This window comes from Sceloporus occidentalis, unplaced genomic scaffold (assembly GCF_023333645.1).
Source record: "Sceloporus occidentalis isolate IW3139 unplaced genomic scaffold, rSceOcc1.0.p SCAF_1, whole genome shotgun sequence".
NCBI lineage: Eukaryota > Metazoa > Chordata > Lepidosauria > Squamata > Phrynosomatidae > Sceloporus > Sceloporus occidentalis.
Window position 1 is genome coordinate 25554303 of NW_028316981.1, and position 23275 is coordinate 25577577.

At 42.4% G+C, this 23275-nt stretch overlaps 1 protein-coding gene across 2 annotated transcripts in view; it reads left to right on the top strand.

Moving 5' to 3' along the window:
• The window catches only part of LAMB2 (laminin subunit beta 2), a 76208-nt gene that overhangs the window by 13098 nt on the left and 39835 nt on the right, over positions 1-23275 (top strand). The window contains exons 2-12 of one of the 2 annotated variants that reach the window (XM_089518289.1): positions 666-835; positions 3072-3207; positions 5954-6027; positions 8108-8296; positions 8489-8552; positions 9931-10133; positions 11220-11340; positions 13918-14106; positions 21226-21405; positions 22698-22810; positions 22890-22969. In XM_089518289.1, coding sequence (XP_089374415.1) covers positions 666-835; positions 3072-3207; positions 5954-6027; positions 8108-8296; positions 8489-8552; positions 9931-10133; positions 11220-11340; positions 13918-14106; positions 21226-21405; positions 22698-22810; positions 22890-22969 — 1519 coding nt within the window. Of the gene's footprint in view, positions 1-665; positions 836-3071; positions 3208-5953; positions 6028-8107; positions 8297-8488; positions 8553-9930; positions 10134-11219; positions 11341-13917; positions 14107-21225; positions 21406-22697; positions 22811-22889; positions 22970-23275 lie in introns of those variants that run through there. The other variant, XM_089518297.1, reaches the window with a different exon arrangement.

Genomic DNA, 23275 nt, shown 5'->3' on the forward strand with positions numbered 1-23275 from the left:
AGCAACTGGGACATTTTAAAAGAAGCTAAAAAATGGGATGACCGAGTACTTGTCAGAACTCTCCCTGCCTAATCAGGACAGCTGTTACAATGTTACTGTTGTAATGATAAAACAGGTTCCCTTCCACCACCATTGTGTTGTTTTGAAATGAAACTTAGTTCCGCACTTGCTATCCCTTCTCCCTGTAAGTATTTTTACAGCAAGTATATTTTGGGGGCTCAGTACATGTTAATAACCCCTTATCTGGAATTCTCAAATACTCCAAAACTGTCCAGATGGGTGGCTTTTAGATAGTGACACCTTGGCTTTCTGATGGTTCATTGTACACAAACTTTGTTTCAGCAACAAAATTATTTTAAAATATTACGTATAAATTTACCTTCAGGCTATGTGTACATGAGATGCACAAAACATAAATGAATTTCATATTTAGACTTGGGTTACATCTCCAAGATATATTCCAAAATACAAAAATAAATAAATCTGAAGTCCAAAACACTTCTGGTCTTGAGCATTTCAGATAAGGAAGACTCAACCTGTACTTCAGTGTTGTGATAAGGTCTTTTCCTCTTGCATTAATGTTGGTCCGAAGTGATATAGAATTAGTCACGGTGTTCCCTATTCTTTATTTCCGTTTTTATTCTGAACATCCCCTGTTTCCACAGTGCTGGGGGGAGTGCTGTGCCAAGATCCTGAGCCCCCCCATGGCTGTTCCCAAGGTAGCTGTTACCCAAGCACAGGAGATCTGCTGGTAGGTCGGGCCGATCGCCTCTCTGCCTCCTCCACCTGTGGTCTGCGACATCGCCAGCCCTACTGTATTGTCAGCCATTTGCAGGTGAGTCTTACATTGTAAAGGAGGGTGGTCATAGCATATTATAATGGGTGTATCAGTATAGGCCATACAGCCCTGAACAGAGAGATGAGCATTCAGACTTTATGTGCTTGCTCCTCCTATATGGAAAAGTCATATTTGGTTTAGAGATTCCAGAATTCTAGCCAGCATGGATACTGCGCTGGGTAGGTGGGTGGGTTTCCTTAGTTTCCTAAGTAGGCTAAATGGGTAGGTGACTTTTGCCAAACTCCACTGGAGTGAATGGACTCAGTGCAACAGGTACTTTGGAGGTAAAAGGAGGGAGCATCATTTGGTAGTCTACCACTTACAGTGTTCGCAATTTTGTTCGGCCTGCCCAGCACCAGTGCCATTCCACACTTAGAACTGGATTCTGCTGAACACCATTGAAAGCTTTGTCCCCTTTTGCCATATCAAATATAGGTGTTTGTATTTTTGGTGGGCTAGCGTAAAGGGTGCAGAACAGATTACTGGTTAGAAAATATGGCATCCTGCAAGTCTGATTTCTATGTGTATACATTTGCAAATACATATTTTACATGCAAATTTCTGGTCTTCATTACAGCAGAGACAGAATTGAAAAAGTGCTGTTGTGTCCTTTTTATTCTCTGTGATTATCCAAATTAGAATCAAAGGCATGAAATTTGCACTGATACATTTAATTCAAAACAAGAGTAGGGTATATGTGGCCTTACAGATGTTGGATTGCAGCTCCTACCACCCTATCCAGTACAGTCAATTGTAAGAAATTGTGGGAATTATAGTCTAATAATATCTAGAGTCCACACCCTTCATTTACAGAATTCACAAGGGTTGCAGAATTCTTGGTTCAGGATGGGGTTATACTGCACCAAGAATGCTGTTTGTTTTTAAGCACACTCAACAGCTCTGTTTGCATGAGTGGCACATGAGCAGGGCTTTCATCTCTTGTTTCAATATCTTCAGGGCTTCTAACATACATAAATAATGTTCAACATTGGCTCAACATAATGCTTAACATAAATGCAAATTCTGCAGCAAAGTAAGGGAAAGCATAGCAAGATCATATAAGACACAGCTGTGTGTGCCTGCTTTCTGCCCCCTGGGCTAGCCAGCTGACTTCAGGTAAAATGAAAGGCTCTGGTTCAAAACACACTGCAGAAATAATCCAATTTGACACTGTCCTGGTTCAATGCCATGGAATTCTGGGAACTGTAGTTTTGTGAGACATTTGTCCTTCTCTGTTAGAGAGCTCTGGTGCCACAGTAAAGTCCAATTCCCAGGATTCCCTAGCACTGAGCCAGTGCAGTTAAAGTGGTCTCAAACTGGATTATTTCTGCAGTGTGTTTCGAACCTCTGTCCCAATTATACTGTTAAGCTAAATTCAGCTACCAGTCCTCTCGGTTTCTGCATGTGGAACAGGAAGAGGAAGGAATCATGCTTCTTTCCCTCAAGTACCAAATTGTCTTAGGCCAGCCCTGATGTCTCCAACCACACTACCTAACCACACTCCAACCACAGAGTCTAAAATTTCCATTTGTTAGAGGACATTTTTAATGTAAAGATACAGAGGAAACCAGAGATTTTCTTGCTTGGGATGTTGATTGATCAAGTTGAGAAGAAATGTGAAAAGACACTGCAATACATGATTACAACAGCAAGAATAATAATATATGTTCAGAGATGGAAGGACACCGATATACCAACACAAGAAAATTGTCCAAACAATGTTTGAACTTCTTGAAATTGATAAATTGACAATGTTGATCTAATAAAAATCATTGAATAATTTTTAGAATGATTAGGATCTGTATTCACATTGAGGATGTGAATCAATTTTAGGTTTTCCTAAAATAAAATGATTTGGTATATTGAAGAGGTTTCAATTACATTGTATATGAAAAAGTAGATTAACAGTGGTATATATATGTCAGTGGGGGTGTGGCAGGTCAGTGTATGGTATTGTTTAATAGTTTAGTTGTGTATGTTTAGTTATTTGTTTGTTATCGCTGTTTGTGATTTAGATATCTCTATAAAATGTGTTTGTGATGGTGCTTATGTATAATAAAAATGAATAATAATAATAATAATAATAATAATAATAATAATTGCATTTGTGTGTGCACATCTGTGTAATAAAGTCTGGGTATTTGAAAATGTTACATTTTATGTCAAATTTCTTGCATATGAAGTGCAGTGTTCTGCACAGCCCTGCTCATAGGTGCCTCTGTATCTTTTATAGGATGAGAAAAAGTGTTTTGCTTGTGACTCTCGCCGCCCCTACGATCCCTTGTCAAATCCTAACAGCCATCGCATTGAGAATGTGATCACTACTTTTGCACCACGCCGTAAGAAGGCCTGGTGGCAGTCTGAGAATGGTAAGCGATGGAGGTCTCATCCCTATTCTCCTGACTGGTCTTACATATCAAAACAATATTAGCTTAATTTAGCTTGGCCATGGACAAGAGTGGGCCTACATGCTGCTAGCAACCCCCAGTGCCCTTGCTGTGATGTGGCAGTGGCAGCAGAAGAAAAAACCACACCTGACATTTGCTTTAAAAACAAGGTGCATGGGTATTGTGTACTTTATATTAGCAGGCCTAGATGTTAGAAATGCAACAGTGCTTAACAGTAAAGAATTTAACAGAACAATAGTAATATTGTTTAAATGATTCAACATCTTTTATCTTTACCTTTCTCTGATCTGAACCAATGCTCTTACAGAGGTTTCCACCTCTTCTGTTCTTAACTCTTTTTCTTGCTCAGCTTCTTCCAAATCCATAGTTCTGTATTAGCTTAGTATCCTAGAATGGTAGCCAGCGTGGTGTGATTTGAGTGTTGGACTACAAGTCTGGAGACCAGCATTCGATTTCCAGCTTGGCCATGAAACCCACCTTGGGCACATCACATGCTCTCAGCCTCAGGAGAAGGCAATTGCAAACCACCTCTGAACAAATCTCACCAAGAAAACCCCATGTCAGTTTTGTCTTAGTGTCACCAGAAGTCAGAAACTTAAAGGCACCCAACACACACATCCTAGAAAACTGATGCTCAAACTCTGGTCCTCCTGATGTTTGGGAGTTATATTCCCAGAAATATTAACCACCTTGGGATTCAGGGAGCTGAAGTCCAAAACACCTGCAGGACCAAAGCTGGAGAACCATTGCCCTAGAAAATGTTCCTATCTTAATGGCAGACTCTGTAATAAACTGTTTGTTTTAATAATAATAATAATAATAATAATTATTATTATTATTTACTTCTACCCCGCTCTTCAGCCAAGGCTTTCAGAGCGGCTTACAAATTGTTTTTCAGCCATTGGTGTCTTTGTCGCTTAGTCAGTATCTGTAGCTGCTGCACACACTTTCCATACCAGAGGCCCAATTGCTTTCTAAAGAAGACATACATTCTCTGCATACTTCTTTGGGTTCCATGCTAGGAAAAAGGGAGGAAATAGATAAATAAATATTCTTATTTCAAATGTCATTAAAAGGTATATCAGATAGGACCCCTCCTTTATCCTTATTATTATATTTTAATTAATAAACAATATTCTGTAACACAGACACATGTACAGTTGGCCCTTTCCATCTGCGAGCTTCCCTCCCGCAGTTTGGAGCATCTGTGGATGTCCCTGCTCCGTTCTCCTCAATGGTGGGTGCAGTGAATGTGCTCCAGGTTTTAGTTTGAACTTTAGAAACTATTCGAAGCACCTGACCTTTTCAAAACCTTGGATAGCTTATTTAAAATATCCAAATATACAAAGGACTGATGTGTAACAGACTCCACCATACTAGAAAAAAAAACTACAATGTTGGCTGGACAAAAATTAGAACAGGCAATTCCTCAAATCTTCCTCTGTGTGTGTGTGTGTGTGTGTGTGTGTGTGTGTGTGTGTATGCGTGTGTATGCGTGCGTGCGTGCGTGCGTGCATGCACATGCATGTGTGTACTGGGGGGTGGGGAGGAATTAAGCTATCATTCTAAGCAATACTTGTTTGTGTAGCCTTCCTTGCTTTGGGACTTTATGCTGCCCTGTAGCAAGCCTCTCTCACATTTAGAGTAAGAACAGAAATTCATTGGGACTGAAATTCTCAATAGAGGTTTCCAGTTTGCAGCTCCTATGATTTTAGTGTGAACAGCTAAAATGTGCACAGTTGAAAATGAAAAAAAGAACTACACTTTAGTCAACAAGGAAAATGTGTACAAAAATACATTTTAAAATGCAGCTTTTTAAAAATGCAACCGCCCCTATCAAATGCCCCTGCACAAAGTAAAAATAATCTCACAACCTGATATGAGCCAGGGCTAGAATGAAAATATAGATGGGTTCTGGAGAAACACATCAGCTTGAGGCAGAGAAATGTTCTCACCCCTGTTCATAAAACTGGGTGAACTCTCTATGCCCTGGGTATGTGGACTGGCTATCTTTGCCGAGTGTGTTCTTTGTTTGGGACATGGCATGGCCAAAGCAGCAGTGCAGAGGATGTCCCCAGAGCCCTGTTGCTTTTCTTTTTCTCCCACGCAGAGGAAATGCTGAATCATACCCAAATTAGTCCCTTTTTTCCTGGCCCTTTGTGAGGCAGGGTGGAGGACAAAGCAGATTCATAGGAACTTATTGCTGGTCTCTGGTAGACAGGCCATTCCGTGATGCAGACATATTTGATGCCTCTCCACTTGCACATAAAAGCAAATACTATGTGCACAGTGTTCTTTGGCAGACCATGTTGATTCATCTGGAGTTGCTATTATCTCTTGTTTCCACATTGACATCCACACAGTCCTGTCTACTTTCCAAAACACACATTGAAGAAGGGCCAGCCTATCATTAGGCAAACTGAGGAAGCTATCTATATAACAGCAGATTTGGGGTGTCATGAAGAAGCAGAAGACAGAATTGGGAATATAACCATGTGAGTCTAGAATATCAGTTTGCAAAGGGATCTTATAGCACCTTTGAGACTGTGTGAAAGAAGTCGTAGTATAAGCTTTTGTTGACTTGGTCTACATCTGAGGAATAGTTTACTAAGCTTTGATATACACACACCCCTCGCAAACCTCATCTGTATACTACTTCCCAATGGAATTATGTTTTATAGAGGCCTAACACCATCTCTCTCTCCAGGTATGGAACAGGTGAGCATCCGCCTGGACCTGGAAGCTGAGTTCCACTTTACTCACCTCATCATGACTTTTAAGGTATGTCCCATTTGGGGATAAATGGGCTTCCTCTTCAGTCATTGGTTTCATGTTTTCTTCTCCACTGAGTTTAAATTCTGTTCTTGTTTTCTGTGATCTCATGCATTTCTGGTATTTATAATGACAGTTCTCTGTAGTCATGCTCCAAATGAGATTCCTAACATAAAGGCAGTTGTGTTGATCCATATCAACAAATCAGTTCTAGCAGTTTTGACTTCTGCCAGGAACAGAACAATTGTGAAAAGAATGGGTTTAAATTACTCATTCAAGACCAATCCACACCAAAATACTTTGCATCACAACTGAAATAGCTCACAATATATAATTGCTAGGAAAATCCATCCTCCTTCCTATACTGTGAGGATGGGCAGCACAGTCCAGAGAAAACAAGGTATCTTAGATGGTGGCTGGCATCACTGCCATGCTAATCAACATGTGTCAGCAATTCCCGTGATGTTCTGCTGCTTCCCTCTTAACACAAGAAGAACATCTGCTGACCCAGGTCCAAATCAGATGTCACGTTTGTCAGATGGTTTGGCCTCTCTTTTGTCACCAGTTTTGATGGATCAGGGCCATAGTGTATGTAGGATAGAGGATTTTAAGCCCCCCTCCCCATTGAAATAGGGGGCAAAGGATTAAATCCCTCCCCACTATACAGTGTCCATCTGGCTTCCCTCCTCCTACATTTTGGTTATTAAGAGAGCCAGTGTGGTGTAATGTTGGGCTAGTTCACAGAACATCCAAATTCTAGTCCTTGCTGTGACATGAAATTCACTGGGTGACATTAGGCTATTCACACACTCTCTGTCTCTCTGCACTTTACCCACCTCATAGGGCAGTTGCAAGGATAAAATAAGGTGAGGATGAGAGTTATGTATGCTGCTTTAAATATACAGTGGGCTCTTGATATCTGCTGGGGCTTGGTTCCAGGACCCCCTGTGGATATCAAAATCTGTGCATGCCCAAGTCCCATTATATACAGTGGGGCAGTAGAATGGTGTCCCTTATATGAAATGGCAAAATCAAGGTTTGCTTTTGGAATTTTATTGAATGATTGTTTGGTTGGTTGATATTTTCAAGGTGTGATGCATAATCTGTGGATGCAGAGGGCTGACTCTACTGGAAAGTAGAAGGACTATATGGTTGGCCTTTGGTATCTCCTAGAGTTTGGTTCTACGACCCCCCATGGATACAAAAATCCATCATATACAATGGCACAGTAAAATGCTGTCCTTTATATAAAATGGCAAAATCAAGATTTGCCTTTAGGATTTGTTTTTGAATATTTAAAAGGTGTGTGTTGTTGGCTCTGTGGGTGCAGAATCCATGATTAAGGAGGGCTGGCTGTAAATGTAATAAATAAATGCTTTTTTAAAAAGATCACTTGTAAAAGGGATAATAATTTTAGGGTACAACATCTGTGAGTTCCTCATGAGGGAGCCATCCTGACTGACTTTGTGATAGCTGCAACTACATAGAGTATTTTTTCGTTAGTCATGAAAGAAAAGGGGTATGTATGTGTACAGAATTATTCTTCTCCTTTCATCACTTGTCTTAAGAATTTGGTGATTTTACCTCTTTTGGACAACTTTGTTGAATTATAGTAATGTAACATTAATGTAGGATTGGCTACTGCACTATGTCTGAATGAACTTTGTATTTGCCACTTTCTGTATTGTGGATATTCCTCTTTTAAAGACATCACAGAAGAGATTATCCAGAAAAAAACACACATATTCAGTGTGACAGGAAAATAGAGGGCTAGATTTCCCCCCCTCCAAATTCATACACAGTGTCTCAAAATGGACTAATAAAAAAGAGAATATAGTTATTGTGAAATGTGTATATTGAGTAGTATTTAAATTAAACAAGGGAATTATTAAACTGCCATTTCCAAGAAATGTCTACAAATGTTTGGTTATGTAACAGTGATTTGTCAGCTAGCTATTTTTTTATATATCTGCTTAGGGTAAATCCATACTGTACACAAAGTCTTCCTTCTTTGTTCATTCCTCATTTATTTATTGCATTTATATCCTGGCTTTTCTCTCCTCTTCTTTCTCTGCTCCCTTCTCTATAGACCTTCCGGCCAGCAGCCATGTTGGTGGAGCGTTCGGCAGATTTTGGCCACACCTGGCAGGTGTATCGTTACTTTGCCTATGACTGTGCAGCATCATTTCCTTATGCATCCCAGGGACCCCTGAGGCGGGTTGATGATGTTATCTGTGAGTCCCGTTACTCGGACATTGAGCCTTCTACTGAAGGGGAGGTGAGTGTGAGATAAAGCATCTGGAGGATTTATGCTGCAGGAAGAGATGGGCATAGCCTGAAAGATCAGCACCAGGCTGGCCATGCTTTTTGATGGAGAGGCCAAACTCATGGGTGGTGCAGTTGGCTGCTCTAAACTCACTTTTTATTGCTTTTGGTCTGTGTTTTGACTACTCTTTCTTTCTTTCTTCAGGTAATTTACAGGGTGCTAGACCCAGCTATACATATCCGTGACCCGTACAGTCCCAGAATCCAGAGTGAGTCTCTTTTTGGCATATGGGCTGAATCAAATGTGCAAATCACAAAATCCAACCATCAGGTTGGCTGCTCTTGTTGTGCAAACAAAGCAGGAAACCCATACATGCTCATACATAGGCCTCAGGATCATGCCTCATACAAAGGTGCACCTCAGGCTATCTTGGGCATGCATACATGCATGTAGATTTTACTGCCACGTCCCATAGGAACATGCCCAAGATTTTCATTCTGCTTCAGAAGTTTCCTTTGGGTTCTAACATTCTCTGTTGGGCACTGGATAGGTGCTCTGAAGAGGACTTTTTTACCTGTGATGTTCAAGATTTAGAAAGGTCTCTTGATTGAGGTTAGTCTGCGTCATCACTCCTTATTTCTAGATGGGCAGTGAAGTCCATTTTCCTCTGGCAGGTTTTTTCATAATTCTAATTTTTAATGAGTTTTTGCTGCCGTTGTATAGAATTTTTATGTGTGAATTGTACATTCTGCTTTTTGTTGCTCTTAATTGTGTTGTAAGCTGCCTCTGTGGAAAGGTGTGATGGTACCACATCAGTGCACACACACAAATGGGCCTGAGGGAGGGAAGGAGAGTGAGAATAAGAATGAGAATGTAGTATGTTCATTATTGAAATGGGAACTTAACAGAGTGTTTTCAGATACATACCACCACATCAGGAACTCTTAAATTCTTGAAAGTAGACTTTCTCTAGTTAGAGGTTTTTAAGCAGAGCTAAATAGCCACCTATCAGGGCTTCTGTTGTAGAGGATTTCCTACATCAGTGGTTGGACTAAAGGACCTCTGAGGTATCTCCCATCTCTTTGATTATTCAGGAAAGTGACCTGTTTCTCCACTTTATCTAAACTCCTGAGTAAACTCGTTACCAGCACAGACAATGGACCATCTTCTTCAAGAGAGTACACAGAAGAGAAATAGAACAAGCAGACTCTTCCAGTTGAAGAAAGACTCCTCCTTTATTCACCCCCCCCCCCTGTGTGTGTGTCTCTCCCCCGCCTCTCCCCATGCATTATCCATTCAGCTCATTAGCCTCCCTAGCATCCCAGTATGGCCTGCAGCTGTTCTTGTCTTTGGTTCTATTTGGGGCTGGATAATTTTGGTCCTAGACATGTTTCTGTTTTGGTAACAGATGGAATTAGCTGTTGGCTCTGGGGCAGTGTCTGGAATTCTGTAATCTCTTCTCTTCTTCCTTGGATGTGCATTCTTTTGACTGATCCTAGCTAAGAGCTTTTGGAAAGTGGCAAGTCAGATATGATAGCTTACATAGCCTCCCTTCCACCCACAATCCTGTCTCAGAAAGTTGTTCTCCAGTGGCCAAATCTTTCTCTTGACTTTCTCCCTCCCCTCCCCAAATCTCTGTTTATCAGATCTTCTGAGGGTCACCAACCTACGGGTGAATTTGACCAAACTGCACACACTGGGAGACAACCTGCTGGATTCACGACGGGAGATCAAGGAGAAATACTACTATGCTGTGTATGAGATGGTCCTCCGAGGCAACTGTTTCTGCTATGGACATGCCTCAGAGTGTGCCCCCCTTTCTGGAAGCCCTGCAGATGTTGAGGGCATGGTAAGTCTTCTTTATAGCTACAAAGCTAAATGAACACGTATGCATAAATACTACACTGCATACACCCTATGCTGGGGGCTGAAGATGGCTTCTCTTTCTTTAAATGCAAAAGTTGGTGAACCACAAGCAGACCTCCTTGCCCACCCATTGTGTTCCTCATCATGTCCCCATTACCAAATTTGTTGCTGTGGTGAGGAAAGTGTTGTGTTTCCTGTACAACTGGGTTGGGGGCATGTAGACATCTAGATGTTGTTGTTCTGCAACTCTTAGCCTTCCTTACCAGGCTATACTGGTAAGAGTTGCAGGGACCTGCAATCCAACAACATTTTGGGTGTGTATATGAACATTTCCCTCCTCTCTATACAACAAGGCATACACTTTCTTTAGTATCTTGTTTATAAATCAATTTTACTTCTAAACAATGTGCATAGGGAGTGTACACCTTCTTTAAAGAAAAAAAATCCTATTTGCCACCACTAGGGCAAATTCAGCAGAGGAGGAGGATGCTCCTCCTTGTTAGTTTGGAATGAGGCTATTCACCCCTGTTTATTTAGATGCCCATGATCCATCTGTTCAGATGTTGCCAAGTACATAGGTTTTCAACTTTGGCTTAAGAGTTAGAGCCATGCTTAAAAAACAAACAAACCCCAAAAACCTATATTTCTGAATACCGAAGTCTCCACCAAATATGAAGTGCCATGTTTCTCTGCATGTGAATGTGCAGGCTATACACAGCCAGTGTGGGCTTTCTACCTGCATGTGAGATGAAAAAGGATTGTTGGGTGAAAAACAGGACAAGGGCCCCTGTACCGTTAATGCTTGTGTGACAGAGGGAATTTCAGCATTGTTGCTTGTCATGCATGCCGCTTGTTTTGCATGGCAAGCAGCACCTGCTGAAATTCCCTTTTCTAGGCATCCATTAAAAGTAAGAGCCCTGTCCTGTTTTTAACCTGGCAACCCTACGTAGAAGTGGTGCTGGGAGAGAATAGCTCTGTGCAGTTTGAAAACATGAGTACACCCAAAGGTTGGTAGTTAACTTTTCCCATTTGTTGTGAGTGGGGCCCACCTTTGTTCATTTGCCGACAGGTGCATGGGCGCTGTGTCTGTAAGCACAACACCAATGGGCTTAACTGTGAGCAGTGTGACAACTTCCACCATGAGCTTCCATGGCGCCCAGCTGAAGGACGCCGCACGAATGCCTGCAAGAGTGAGTATCAGAAATGGGCAGTGGAGTGACAGCAAAGCTGTGGGAGACACAATTTTCTCCAGAGGAGAACAAGCTGGAGTGAAATACTACTCAGTGAAAAGGCCCAAATGGAAAGTACTCACTCAAATGAAATCATGCTGCTCTGTGGGTAGCATGAGGCTGGCCTGGCCCCCAAGGCTGTTTTGCAGGCCCTTCAATGCCCCTCTTCTTTTGTTAAAAAAATGAAAAAGAAGACTCACAGCTTCTGAAGTTTTCAAGGGTACAATTCTCGTTTAAAACAAGTCTTTTGTACACTTTGTTTTGAAAATCAAAAACCTTCCCAATTATTTTGAGAAAAAGGAAATGGGTTTTTTTAAATGGAGGTGGGTTGTTTGAGTGGGGTTAGAATAGCCTGTGGCATATCTGGGTTAGTGTGGGGATAGCCTCAGGACTCTCTGAAATTGCCCCTCTCTGCAGCGGAGCATGTTGATTCAAGAGTGTAGTGAGGAAAGAGATAACTGGGCCTGCATCACTTGGGAGACTTATGATGGATTGACTATGGAGATAAAGCCAACCCTATCCTTAAATCAGTGATCCTCAGATGTTGTTGGACTTCAGCTCTTAGAAACTCCAGACTGCATGACTGATAGTTAGGTCTTCTGGGAATTACAGGGACATAAGATGAGGAACCAGGACACTTTTTTTAACTATCCAGGGAGCATTATGTGCCTACCAAGAAGTAGGAGAAATGTACACAGCGTACTTCCAAATGTACAAATTGGATGCTTTGTTACACTGGTGGTGAACCTATGGCACAATTACCAGAGGTGGCACTCAAATCCCTCTCTGTGGGTACACACACTGTCACCCCAGCACAGAGTTTGCCAGAGTTTGTTACTAGAAGGCCACAGGGATGTGGCACTTTGCGATAAATAAGTGGGTTTGGGGTTGCAGTTTGGGCACTCAGCCTCTAACATTATCCATCACTGCTTTGTTAATTTGCTTCAATTGTATATCTTTTGGACTCCACACTCCTGCTGCAGCTTCTACAACATTTAACTCAGACAAAATAGTTTGCAAGAGTTGAATTTGAAAGACCTGAGCAGATCTGTTGACAACAAGGTAATTTGAAGATCTCTCATTTATAGGGTCACCTTAGAGTACCTTGATGGCAAGTTACAACAACAATGCTTTTTCAAACAACAGTACATTCACAGAAGTTATTTCAGTGCAGGAAACGAGAACTGTCCAGAAGGTTAAAATGGATCTAGCCAATCACATGTATGTGGTGGCTTGGGGGTTATATGTCAGCTTTGCTAGCTTCTTTAGGGAGGGAAAGAAGATGAGGAGATAGGACAGCAGAACCTAATTAATTCCTGTGAAAGGTAATGTTGGGGATTAGGCTGTTCATAGTGTTTCAGAATGCTCTTTCTCTTAAGAAGAGGCCTGCTGGATCGGATCAAAGACCTGTACCTTGTCCAGCACTCTGTTTCTGCAGTGGTCAGCTAGTTGTAAGACGCCCACAACCAGAATACAATCGCAACGTCAGCATCTTGTGTGTGTTCTACAGCTACTGCCATAGAGAAGCGCACTACTGCTGCCACCAGATCTAACATATAACCCTATAGCTACTGCCAGCTCCCATCCTGCATGAATTTGTCAGACCGCTTTTTAAAACAGTCCAGGTTGATGGCCATCATTGCCTTTTGTGGTATTGAATCATTTAACTTTTCTCTTTGCAAAGAATTATTTCATTTTATCTGTCTGGAATTTTCCACCAACATGTAATTTTAAGACTCCAGGTTCTAATACAAGAGATAAAGAAACACATGTCTACTTGATCCACACCAGTGTAATTTATGCACCATAATTTTATCAGGGCTCATCTACACTGGCCAGCATACTTTGGGCTGCTCCCAGAGTAATTCTGGTCCTGGAACTGCTCTGGATTGCCCCCATTACCCCCATACCCCATAGCGGCTGTCTGCACATACATCTCACTGTGTTGCCAATTGCTGCCGCTGGTTGCACTGGTGCAAATAATTCGTTCTGAGGTCAGAAACAAGGCACCAAACATTGATCACATGGATGGGCTTTTCGTTGTGACCTCAGAAGAAACGATTCACACCATCAGTGGTGCTGGGCAACACAGCAGGATGCATGTGTGACAGCTGCCCAGTGTTGCTATCGAGTACTCAGGGTTTTCCTGCAAAATTCAGAGCAAAGGTTTAGTTATTTTAAACTGATTTAGGGCTGCTATGACATGGATTCAGTATGGACCTGGCCTTACATCAGGAAGACAGTCCACCCTCAAATCAAGGACTTAATCTTGTGTTGTTTAAACAGGCTTTTGTGAAGATGTGGGGAAACCATTTCGTTTGTGTAGATATGCCTATAGTGCCTTTAAAAAAAAACATGATGAAGAACCCTAATGTGGTAACCATTCCCCATTAGGAAATTGTTCCAGCCCCTTGATCATTGTAGTTGCTCTTTTCTCCATAGATCTGGATGATAGCAAGGATTTCAGGTTGGTGGGGTGAAGGCACAGACCCATGAGCAAGACAGCTGGTAGTCCTTACTCTCTTTTTTCTCCCACAGAATGCAACTGCAATGAGCACTCACATCTGTGCCACTTTGACATGGCTGTGTACCTAGCCACAGGCAACATCAGTGGCGGCGTCTGTGATGAGTGCCAGCACAACACCATGGGGCGCCACTGCCAACTCTGCAAGCCCTTCTACTACAAGGACCCCACCAAGGACATCCGTGACCCTAACGTGTGCCATGGTGAGAGAGGGCATGCATATGCATGGGAGGCAGGGGCACAACAAGGTCAAAGTCCTGCATTATGTGTGTGTGGCGGGAGGTGGGTGAGCCTCTTGGCCAGAGTCTCTGTTCTTTTGGTGCACAGACAGCAGTCCTGTGGTGTTGGGAGGGCAGAGGTTTCTGGTTTTATTTATGGGCCCAAGGCCTTACTTGCCTCTGAAATTGCCAACTTTTCTCCCACCAGACCTCTTTTGAAGGTTATCCCTTATGACAGGGTTGGGGAAAGGTTTTTCAGCCCAGGGGTTGAATTCCAATTTAGGAATAATTTGGGGATCTGGTTACAATGGTCAGTAGGGTAAACAGCACCAGCTAAATCCAAGGTAAAATGGATGGGGCCAGATGTAATTGTGAACAATGTAAACATTTTGCCATCATCCATACAAAGTTCTATATACTGTATATACTCATGTGTAAGTCTAGATATTTTAGTCAAAAAATTGATCCCCCAAAACCCGGGTCGACTTATCCACAGGTCAGTGTACGTATTGTACTTTAACTCTTATCAGGAAAAGGAACCATCCCCTTCTCTGAGTAGAGTGGCAAAAGGGGATGGTTCTGAGTAGAGAGCACCTAAAAGAAGCACTGACTCCTCTATTTTCCCTGCTGTGGCACTGCTTCTGACATTATGAATGCCTGGGTGAGGCACCTTCCCTCAAAGGAGTGTCAAGGAGAATTGGACTATAAAGGATTTGAATAAGACACTTACGTATACTGGTTAGCTTTTCTGGATAAAACTCAGGCACAGTTAGCACATACATACATACATACATAAATAAATAAATAAATAAATAAATAAATAAATGTTTTATTCATATCTCGCTTTTTATGAAAACAATCAAAGTGGCTTACAACATTTAAAAACATACAACATTTAAAAACAATAATGGCTATAATGACTGCTAATAGAGTCACCGTTTTCTTTTCTTTGCCTTTACATCCTTTTTACATGTGGGCACTTTATTTGTCATAGTTTCCTCTTCATCCATTCAGACTTTAGAGTGAGCAAAAACAGTTATATCTGCCAGAACTTTGTACGTTCTTTGGCACTGTTTGCCTTTGCTTCATTCTTTACATCCTTTGTTACACTCCCCTAAGTATTACCCTAGACTTATCCACAGGTCATATCAAAATACATAATTTTTGCTCCAAAATCTGCCCTTCACTTACACATGAGGTCAACTTATAGTCGAGTATATATGGTATGATTACTCTGATGTAAGCTCCAATACAACAGCTTCACCACTGTAAACCTGATTTAACTTCTATACCAGACTTTGGGCTTGAGTTTCAGTCTCTACTTTCAATTAAAGCCCAGAGATCTTTTCTTTCCTCACCCCTTTCTTCATAAAGGTGGGAGACAGTGCATTTGAGCATAATCAAACCACTCAACTACTTTCTGGAGAGCTGACTGATTTTGTCACCCAAATAACTAAATCATGCAACAAATGTTGGCATATTGGCTCATAGTGAGGCCTTTAAAATATCTGTTGTGAGGAGGCAGCCTCAAAAGTTCAAGGTTCGGTTGTTTCACAGAAGTGCAAAACACTGTGAGAATCTTCAAGGTTCTGCAGTCTTGAATCTGATTTAAGAAACTGAATAGGATCCTTCAAAATTCATAGAATCATAGAATCATAGAATCGTAGAGTTGGAAGAGACCACTAGGGTCATCCAGTCCAACCCCCTGCCATGCAGGAAATCACAATCAAAGCATCCCCGACAGATGGCCATCCAGCCTCTGTTTAAAGACCTCCAAGGAAGGAGACTCTATCACCTTCCGAGGAAGTGCATTCCACTGTCGAACAGCCCTTACTGTCAGGAAGTTCCTCCTAATGTTCAGGTGGAATCTCTTTTCCTGTAGCTTGCATCCATTGTTCCGGGTCCTGTTCTCTGGAGCAGCAGAAAACAAGCTTTCTCCCTCCTCAATATGACATCCTTTCAAATATTTAAACAGGGCTATCATATCACCTCTTAACCTTCTTTTCTCCAGGCTAAACATCCCCAGCTCCCTGAGTCGTTCCTCATAGGGCATGGTTTCCCGACCCTTCACCATTTTTGTTGCCCTCCTTTGGACACGCTCCAGTTTCTCAATGTCCTTTCTGAATTGTGGCGCCCAGAACTGGACACAATATTCTAGGTGGGGCCTGACCAAAGCAGAATACAGTGGCACTATTACTTCTCTTGATGCAGCCTAAAATAGCATTGGCCTTTTTAGCTGCCGCATCACATTGTTCACTCATGTTCAACTTGTGGTCTACTTGGACTCCTAGATCCCTTTCACACGTAGTTTCATTCAGCCAGGTGTCACCCATCCTATATCTGTGCATTTTATTTTTCCGCCCTAAGTGCAATACCTTACATTTCTCTGTGTTGAATTTCATTTTGTTAGCTTTGGCCCAGCTTTCTAGTCTATTCAGGTCATTTTGAATCTTGATCCTGTCCTCTGGGGTATTAGCTATTCCCCCTAATTTGGTGTCATCTGCAAATTTGATAAGTATGCTCCCAATTCTGTCATCCAGGTCATTGATAAAGATGTTGAATAGCACTGGGCCCAGGACAGAGCCCTGTGGGACCCCACTGGTCACTTCTCTCCAGGATGAAAAGGAGCCATTGTTGAGCACCCTTTGGGTTCGGCCGGTCAACCAATTACAGATCCATTTAACAGTTCCTTTGTCTAGCCCACATTTTACAAGCTTGTTTGCAAGAATGTCATGGGAAACCTTGTCAAAGGCCTTACTGAAATCAAGATATACTATATCCACAGCATTCCCTTCATCTACCAAGCTGGTAATTTTGTCAAAGAAAGAGATTAGATTTGTCTGGCATGACTTGTTTCTCTGAAACCCATGTTGACTTTTTGTGATTATGGCATTGCCTTCTAGATGTTCACAGACTCTCTGTTTAATGATCTGCTCCAGAATCTTTCCTAGAACTGATGTCAGACTAACTGGATGATAATTGTTGGGATCCTCTTTTTTCCCCTATTTGAAGATGGGGACAACGTTTGCCCTCCTCCAGTCTGCTGGGATCTCTCCTGTTCTCCAGGAGTTTTCAAATATGATTGCCAATGGCTCCGATATTACTTTTGCCAGTTCTTTTAATACCCTTGGATGGAGTTCATCTGGTCCCGGAGACTTAAATTCATTTAGATTAACAAGGTGTTCCTCTACTATCTCTTTACTTATTCTGTGCTGAAATTCCCCTATTCTGTCCTCTGCTCCATTATCCTCAGGTTGAGCACCCTTTGCCTTTTCTGAGAAGACTGAGGCAAAGAAGGTGTTGAGTAATTCTGCCTCTTCTCTATCTCCTGTTAGCATTTTGCCATCTTCTCCACGCAGTGGCCCTACCATTTCCTTCTTCTTCCTCTTGCTGCGGACATATCCAAAAAAGCCCTTTTTATTGTTCCTAACCTCTCTAGCAAGCCTGAGTTCATTCTGCGCTTTAGCTTTTCTGACTTTACCCCTACACATGCCTGCTATTTCTTTGAATTCCTTTTTCGTGATTTCCCCCTTTTTCCATTTCTTATACATGTTCTGTTTCAAACTTAGCTTGGTTGAAAGTTCCTTAGTCATCCATCCTGGTTTCTTGAAACACCTCCCATTTTTCTTTCTCACTGGAACTGTTTGAAGTTGTGCCTTCAGTATCTCCCTTTTGAGAAAGTTCCATCCGTCCTGAACACCTTTATCTTTTAGTATTTCTGACCATGGAATCCCCCTCAATACTTCTCTAAGTTTACTGAAATCCGCTCTCCTAAAGTCTAGGATGCGTGTCTGACTCTGCCTGGCTTCTCCTTTCCACTGTATTACAAACTCCAGGAGAACATGGTCACTTCCACCTAATGATCCCACCACCTGCACCCCATTAACCAAGTCCATCCTTGTTGGTTAGGATCAGATCTAAAATAGCTGACCCCCTTGTTGCCTCTTCCACCTTTTGGACCATGAAATTGTCTTCCAGGCAAGTGAGGAATTTGCTGGACCTTGAGGATTTTGCTGAGTTTGACTTCCAGCAAATATCAGGATAGTTGAAGTCGCCCATCGCTACTACATTTCTCTTTTCTGACTGTGTGGTCATCTGTTCTAGAAAGATATCATCCAATTCCTCAGTCTGACTTGGGCGTCTGTAGTAGACTCCCACCGTAACAGCCTTGTTGTTTCCCTCCCCTTTGATTCTTATCCAGATGCTCTCCACCTGGCTTCCATGATTGATGTCCAGGATCTCTTCACTGGTGTAAATATCTCTGACATATAGTGCTATTCCTCCTCCTTTCCTGTTTGGCCTATTTCTCTTAATAAGGTTATACCCCTCTATTTCCACATTCCAATCATGAGACTCATCCCACCAGGTTTCAGTGATGCCTATTATATCATATTTGCTTTGTTGTACTAGGAGTTCGAGTTCATCTTGCTTATTTCCCATGCTCTGTGCATTAGTGTAGAGACATCGCAGACCATGGTTCCCTTTTACTTGCTGCCTGTGCAAGTTTTTTTTGCCTCCCACTGCTGGGTCCTTGCACTGTTTGCCTTGTTTCCTCTATGTCAGTTTGACTTTTTTCGCCATCCCTTTCGCCTTCCTTAATATTGTCTCCCTTCCCCTCGGAACTCAGTTTAAAGCTCTCCTGATCAAGTTCTTGAGACTGTTGGCAAAAACATTTCTTCCAACTGGCGTGAGATGCAACCCGTCTGTTGCAAGAAGTTGCTCCTCATGGAACCGCAGCCCATGATCGAAGAATCCAAATCCTTCTCGGCGGCACCATCTGCGAAGCCAGTTGTTCACATCTGCTATTTTCCTCTCCCTTCCTGGACCATGCCCTTCAACTGGCAGAAGAGACGAGATGACAACCTGTACATCCATTCCTTTCAGCTTCCTACCAAGCGCCTCGTAATCCCTTTTGATGTTCTGAATGCTGTGTCTTGCAGTATCGTTAGTTCCCACGTGGACCAAAAGGAAGGGGTATTGGTCAGTAGGCTTGACCAGTCTTGTCAGCCTCTCTGTCACATCACGGATCTTTGCACCTGGAAGACAACAAACCTCTCGAGACATCTTGTCAGGCCTACAAATCACTGCTTCTGTACCCCTCAGCAAGGAGTCCCCCACTACGACCACACGCCTCCTCCGAGGCTTAGCAGCGACTGTTCCCTCGGGTGGGACTCTCAGGCTCCCCTGCTCTGTCCCAGAAGTCTGTCCATGCTGCTCTTCTTCATCCTCCTTGATAAGGGAAAGAGCATCGAATCGATTCTCTAGCTGCAAGCTCCCCGAACAATTCCTTCTTGGCTTACTTCTCTTTGTGACATTCCTCCAGCTGTCTGCCTCCTCTGTTTGGCAAGTGACCACTTCCACCCTAGCATCTTCCTCTGCGTGGTACTCATCCAAGATGGTTAGTTCTATTGTGTCCAGGAAATCCTCTTGTTCCCTAATATGCTGAAGTGTAGCTACTCTGGACTCCAGCTGCTGCACTTTCTCCTCATTGTGTCTTCTTTGGGGCTCCCCTCCCCACTTGTTTTCAAGTTTTGAAAATGCAAGTATGCTTTAATATGTTACTGCTGCATGAGCAGAGGGATGCCTGTGATTCACAAACCCATCAATATAAAGGAGCAAGAATTCCAGACAGGCGTGAGGTCTAGGAGTACTGAGAGCTCAGAAACAACGTGTTAAAAGTTAAATTAGTGCTCCTAATTTGTTAACATTTTCAACTACGACTTAAATCTAGCTGTTTTAATCTTTAAAATGTCATTGAGTTTAATTTAACATTTCTTGATGCTTTAATTTGTTACAGGATACTTTAACACTCTGGGCTTATCTACCCTGGGCAGAATACTAAGGACTACTTCCAGAGTATTCTGGCACCAGAGCTGCCCAGGATCCTGCCCTCCTTTGCTTCCGTACTGTGTAGCAACACCGGGCAGCTGTCTACACATATGTCTTACGTGTGACACCCGATGCCACCACTGCTGGCACAGGTCACTCCCTCTGGGGTCATAATGAGGTGCCCAGTGTTGATCACATGGCTGGGCACTTCATTGTGACCTCAGAACGAGTGACTTGTGCCAAAAGTGGCAGCGCTGGGTAACACAGAGGAGGTGTTTGGGTAAACAGCTGCCCGCCATCACTATAGAGTGCTCTAGGTCTTCCTGCAAAATTCTGAGCAAAAGGTGAGTTATTTTAAATCAGTTTTATTTATTTGATTATTTAATTTATATGCAGCCTTTCTCGCAGAAGGGGAAATGTAAAAACAATTAAAATCATCTTGCTAAAAGCTATAAAATCACATAAAATATACAAAAGTTAAACACATAAATAGAACACACACATCATATGAAAGCCTCTATGTCAATGATTGAATAAAAACACATTTGTCTGCTGGTGAAAGGAAAGCAGGGAGGGGCCCAGCCTAGCCTCTTGCAGAAGGGAATTTCAGAGGGTGGGATCAGCCACTGAGAAGGCTCTCTCTTGTGTTCTCACCAAGGAAGGAATGAGTTGGATTTGGTGTGGAACTACACTTTAGTCTTGAAGACAATCAGCACTCCAATTGGGGGATTTGGCCCTGAATCGTGAAGAAAGGTCACTGTGTGGGCAGGAGGAAACTACTTCATTTGGCTCATGTAGACATTCCCTTTTAAATACTGGGTTTTAAAAAAGATTTAATGAAACAAATAAATAACAAATTAATGTTATTACATTTTGTAACATTTTAATGTTAACATCCTTGGATGATTTAATAATAAGAGAGTGGTGCTACAGTAAAGTTTCTGAACTCTGTAAAACATCAACAGTGCTTTCCAGAAATATTCACAAACACAATATTGTCATTTACATGTTTGTTGTGTAACAAACTGGAACTGAAATGGATTTAATTGGTATTGTTACAACTGGATGTACACAAGAGACTCAACACTATGAATGGGAAAATAATTGAGCAGGCAAAACCAAACCAGAACTTATGGCACAGAAAGAGGTGGGATTCCCACCCCCAGGTTTGTTGGTTGAGGGAAGTGTTCACTCCATCTCCTTTTGGAACCTTAAATGGTAGAGTCAGTTAAATGCACACCCCTGATGACCATTTGTTTTCCACCTGTCCTGTAGCCTGTGACTGTGACCCTGATGGCACCTTAGATGGTGGTGTGTGTGACACACATGATGATCCAACACTTGGGTTCATTGCTGGACAGTGTCGTTGCAAGGAGCATGTGCAGGGAGCCCGCTGTGACAAGTGCAAGCCTGGCTTCTTTGGACTGAGCGCAGACAACCCACAAGGCTGCCAGCGTAGGTACCTTTATTCCAATGGGTTTTGGTGAGCCTGCCCACTGTCTCTTCTAAGCACATCCATCCAGCAAAAGGTGCAGATGAGAACTGGATTCTGAATTGTTATTTAATTCAGCAGAAGATCTGCTTTAGCCATAATGGTATAGTGTGTGAACTCAAAACTATAAAGAGATGCAGATTCAGATCCTTGTTCAGCTATGTAACTAACCTCCATTTTCTTGCTGTTCTCAGAGTCAAACCAGACAAATTGAAACAGTAGAGAATTTAATAGAGGGAAACCCTTGTAGATACCTTGCCTCCCTCTCCAGGGCCCTCACAGCTGCTTTTTTACTTTTAAAAAAGGAATGTTATACTAGTTTCATCCTGCAGTGCAGATCCTGAACTGAGTAGTAGATGGACCAGATGAATTCTTAGGTAATTTCCAGCTCCACAATTCTATGATTCCAAATGCAATCATGCATTTAACAGAGCATCCTTCACAGTAATATTCCTTATGAAAATAAGATGTGATTAATGTCCCTCATGGTCCTCAGAGGAAAGCTAGGGTACAAATGGAGTAAATGTTAAGGCATTATTTCTGAGTCCAAAGGATATTGCTTTCTTTAGGGGTAATAATCAAACCAGTGCAAATACACATTTCAGGGAAAAAAAGTCTAGACACAAAACTCTGGCTCTAACAAAACCTTTTTCAAATTTCCTATGGCTAGAAATTGGAAAGATATTTCACTTTTACATTGGAAAGGAATCACCTGCCCTTAGAAGTGTCCCCTTCTCCCAGTTTCTGTATGCATGGCCAGCCTTACTATTAGGCAGAGTGTGAGAGATGACTCTAGAAAGCAGAGATCAAGTGTGAAGCATTGAGAGACAGAGATGTGGTTTTGCCAGGTAGCATGCCATGGATCTCCTATTGCAATTTCTTGCCCTGTGGTGCACCGTCCCATTTCTGTGCTGAAAAGCTATTAGGTGCCTTAAAGACTAGCTAGTTTTGTTTTTATTTTTGGTGTTTGTTTGTTTGTTTGTTTGTTTGTTTTTGGCATAAGGAGAAGTGAAATCTGATTGTTCTGCTGGTCTTCTGTATGGGAATGACAATATGCTAGACATTCATGAGGAAAGAACTACCTAGTGACTCTGCTTGCTGACTGGAAGAAGAGGCTATGCCAGAGCTGTATGAGACATCTGTGATAGTTCCCAGATCTCAATGATGTCATGGATCCATAACAAGAAGGAGCATGTTGGTAATGCAAGTTCCAGAACATTCCAGAAGATTTTACCATGTTTGTTTGATCCACCAGGCTGCCAGTGTGATCCACGAGGCACAGTGCAGGATGGGCCCCAGTGCGATGCTATCACGGGTGACTGTTTCTGCAAACGGTTGGTGACTGGGCGCAGCTGTAACCAGTGCCTGGTGAGTACAGGCAGTCCTGCTTTTGCCTCTTGCTTTGGCTTTGAACTTCCAGCCTAACGTACCCTTTTCTTCTTCTCAGCCTGAACACTGGGCCCTGAGCCCTGATCTGCATGGCTGCCGGCCTTGTGACTGTGACATAGGAGGTGCCCATGATAACCAGTAAGGAAACTGTGGGGAGTATTCTGTCTGTAAGGGTGTGTGTGTGTGTGTGTGTGTGTGTGTGTGTGTGTGTGTAAGGTTGGGGGACCTTAGTGATGAGGAATTAGGAGCAGGAAGCCAGCAAAGCACCATGCCGAGTTTATAGATGATGTTAGGAAAGATCTGAAATATTTGCATGAAAAGAACTTACATGAGGGACGTGGAGGAGAAACATGTGGTGGTATGTCTAAATGCTCTAAAGGCACCAAACCTATCTGATCTTGGAAGGTAAGCAGGGTCTGCCCTGGCTAGTACTTCCATGAGAAA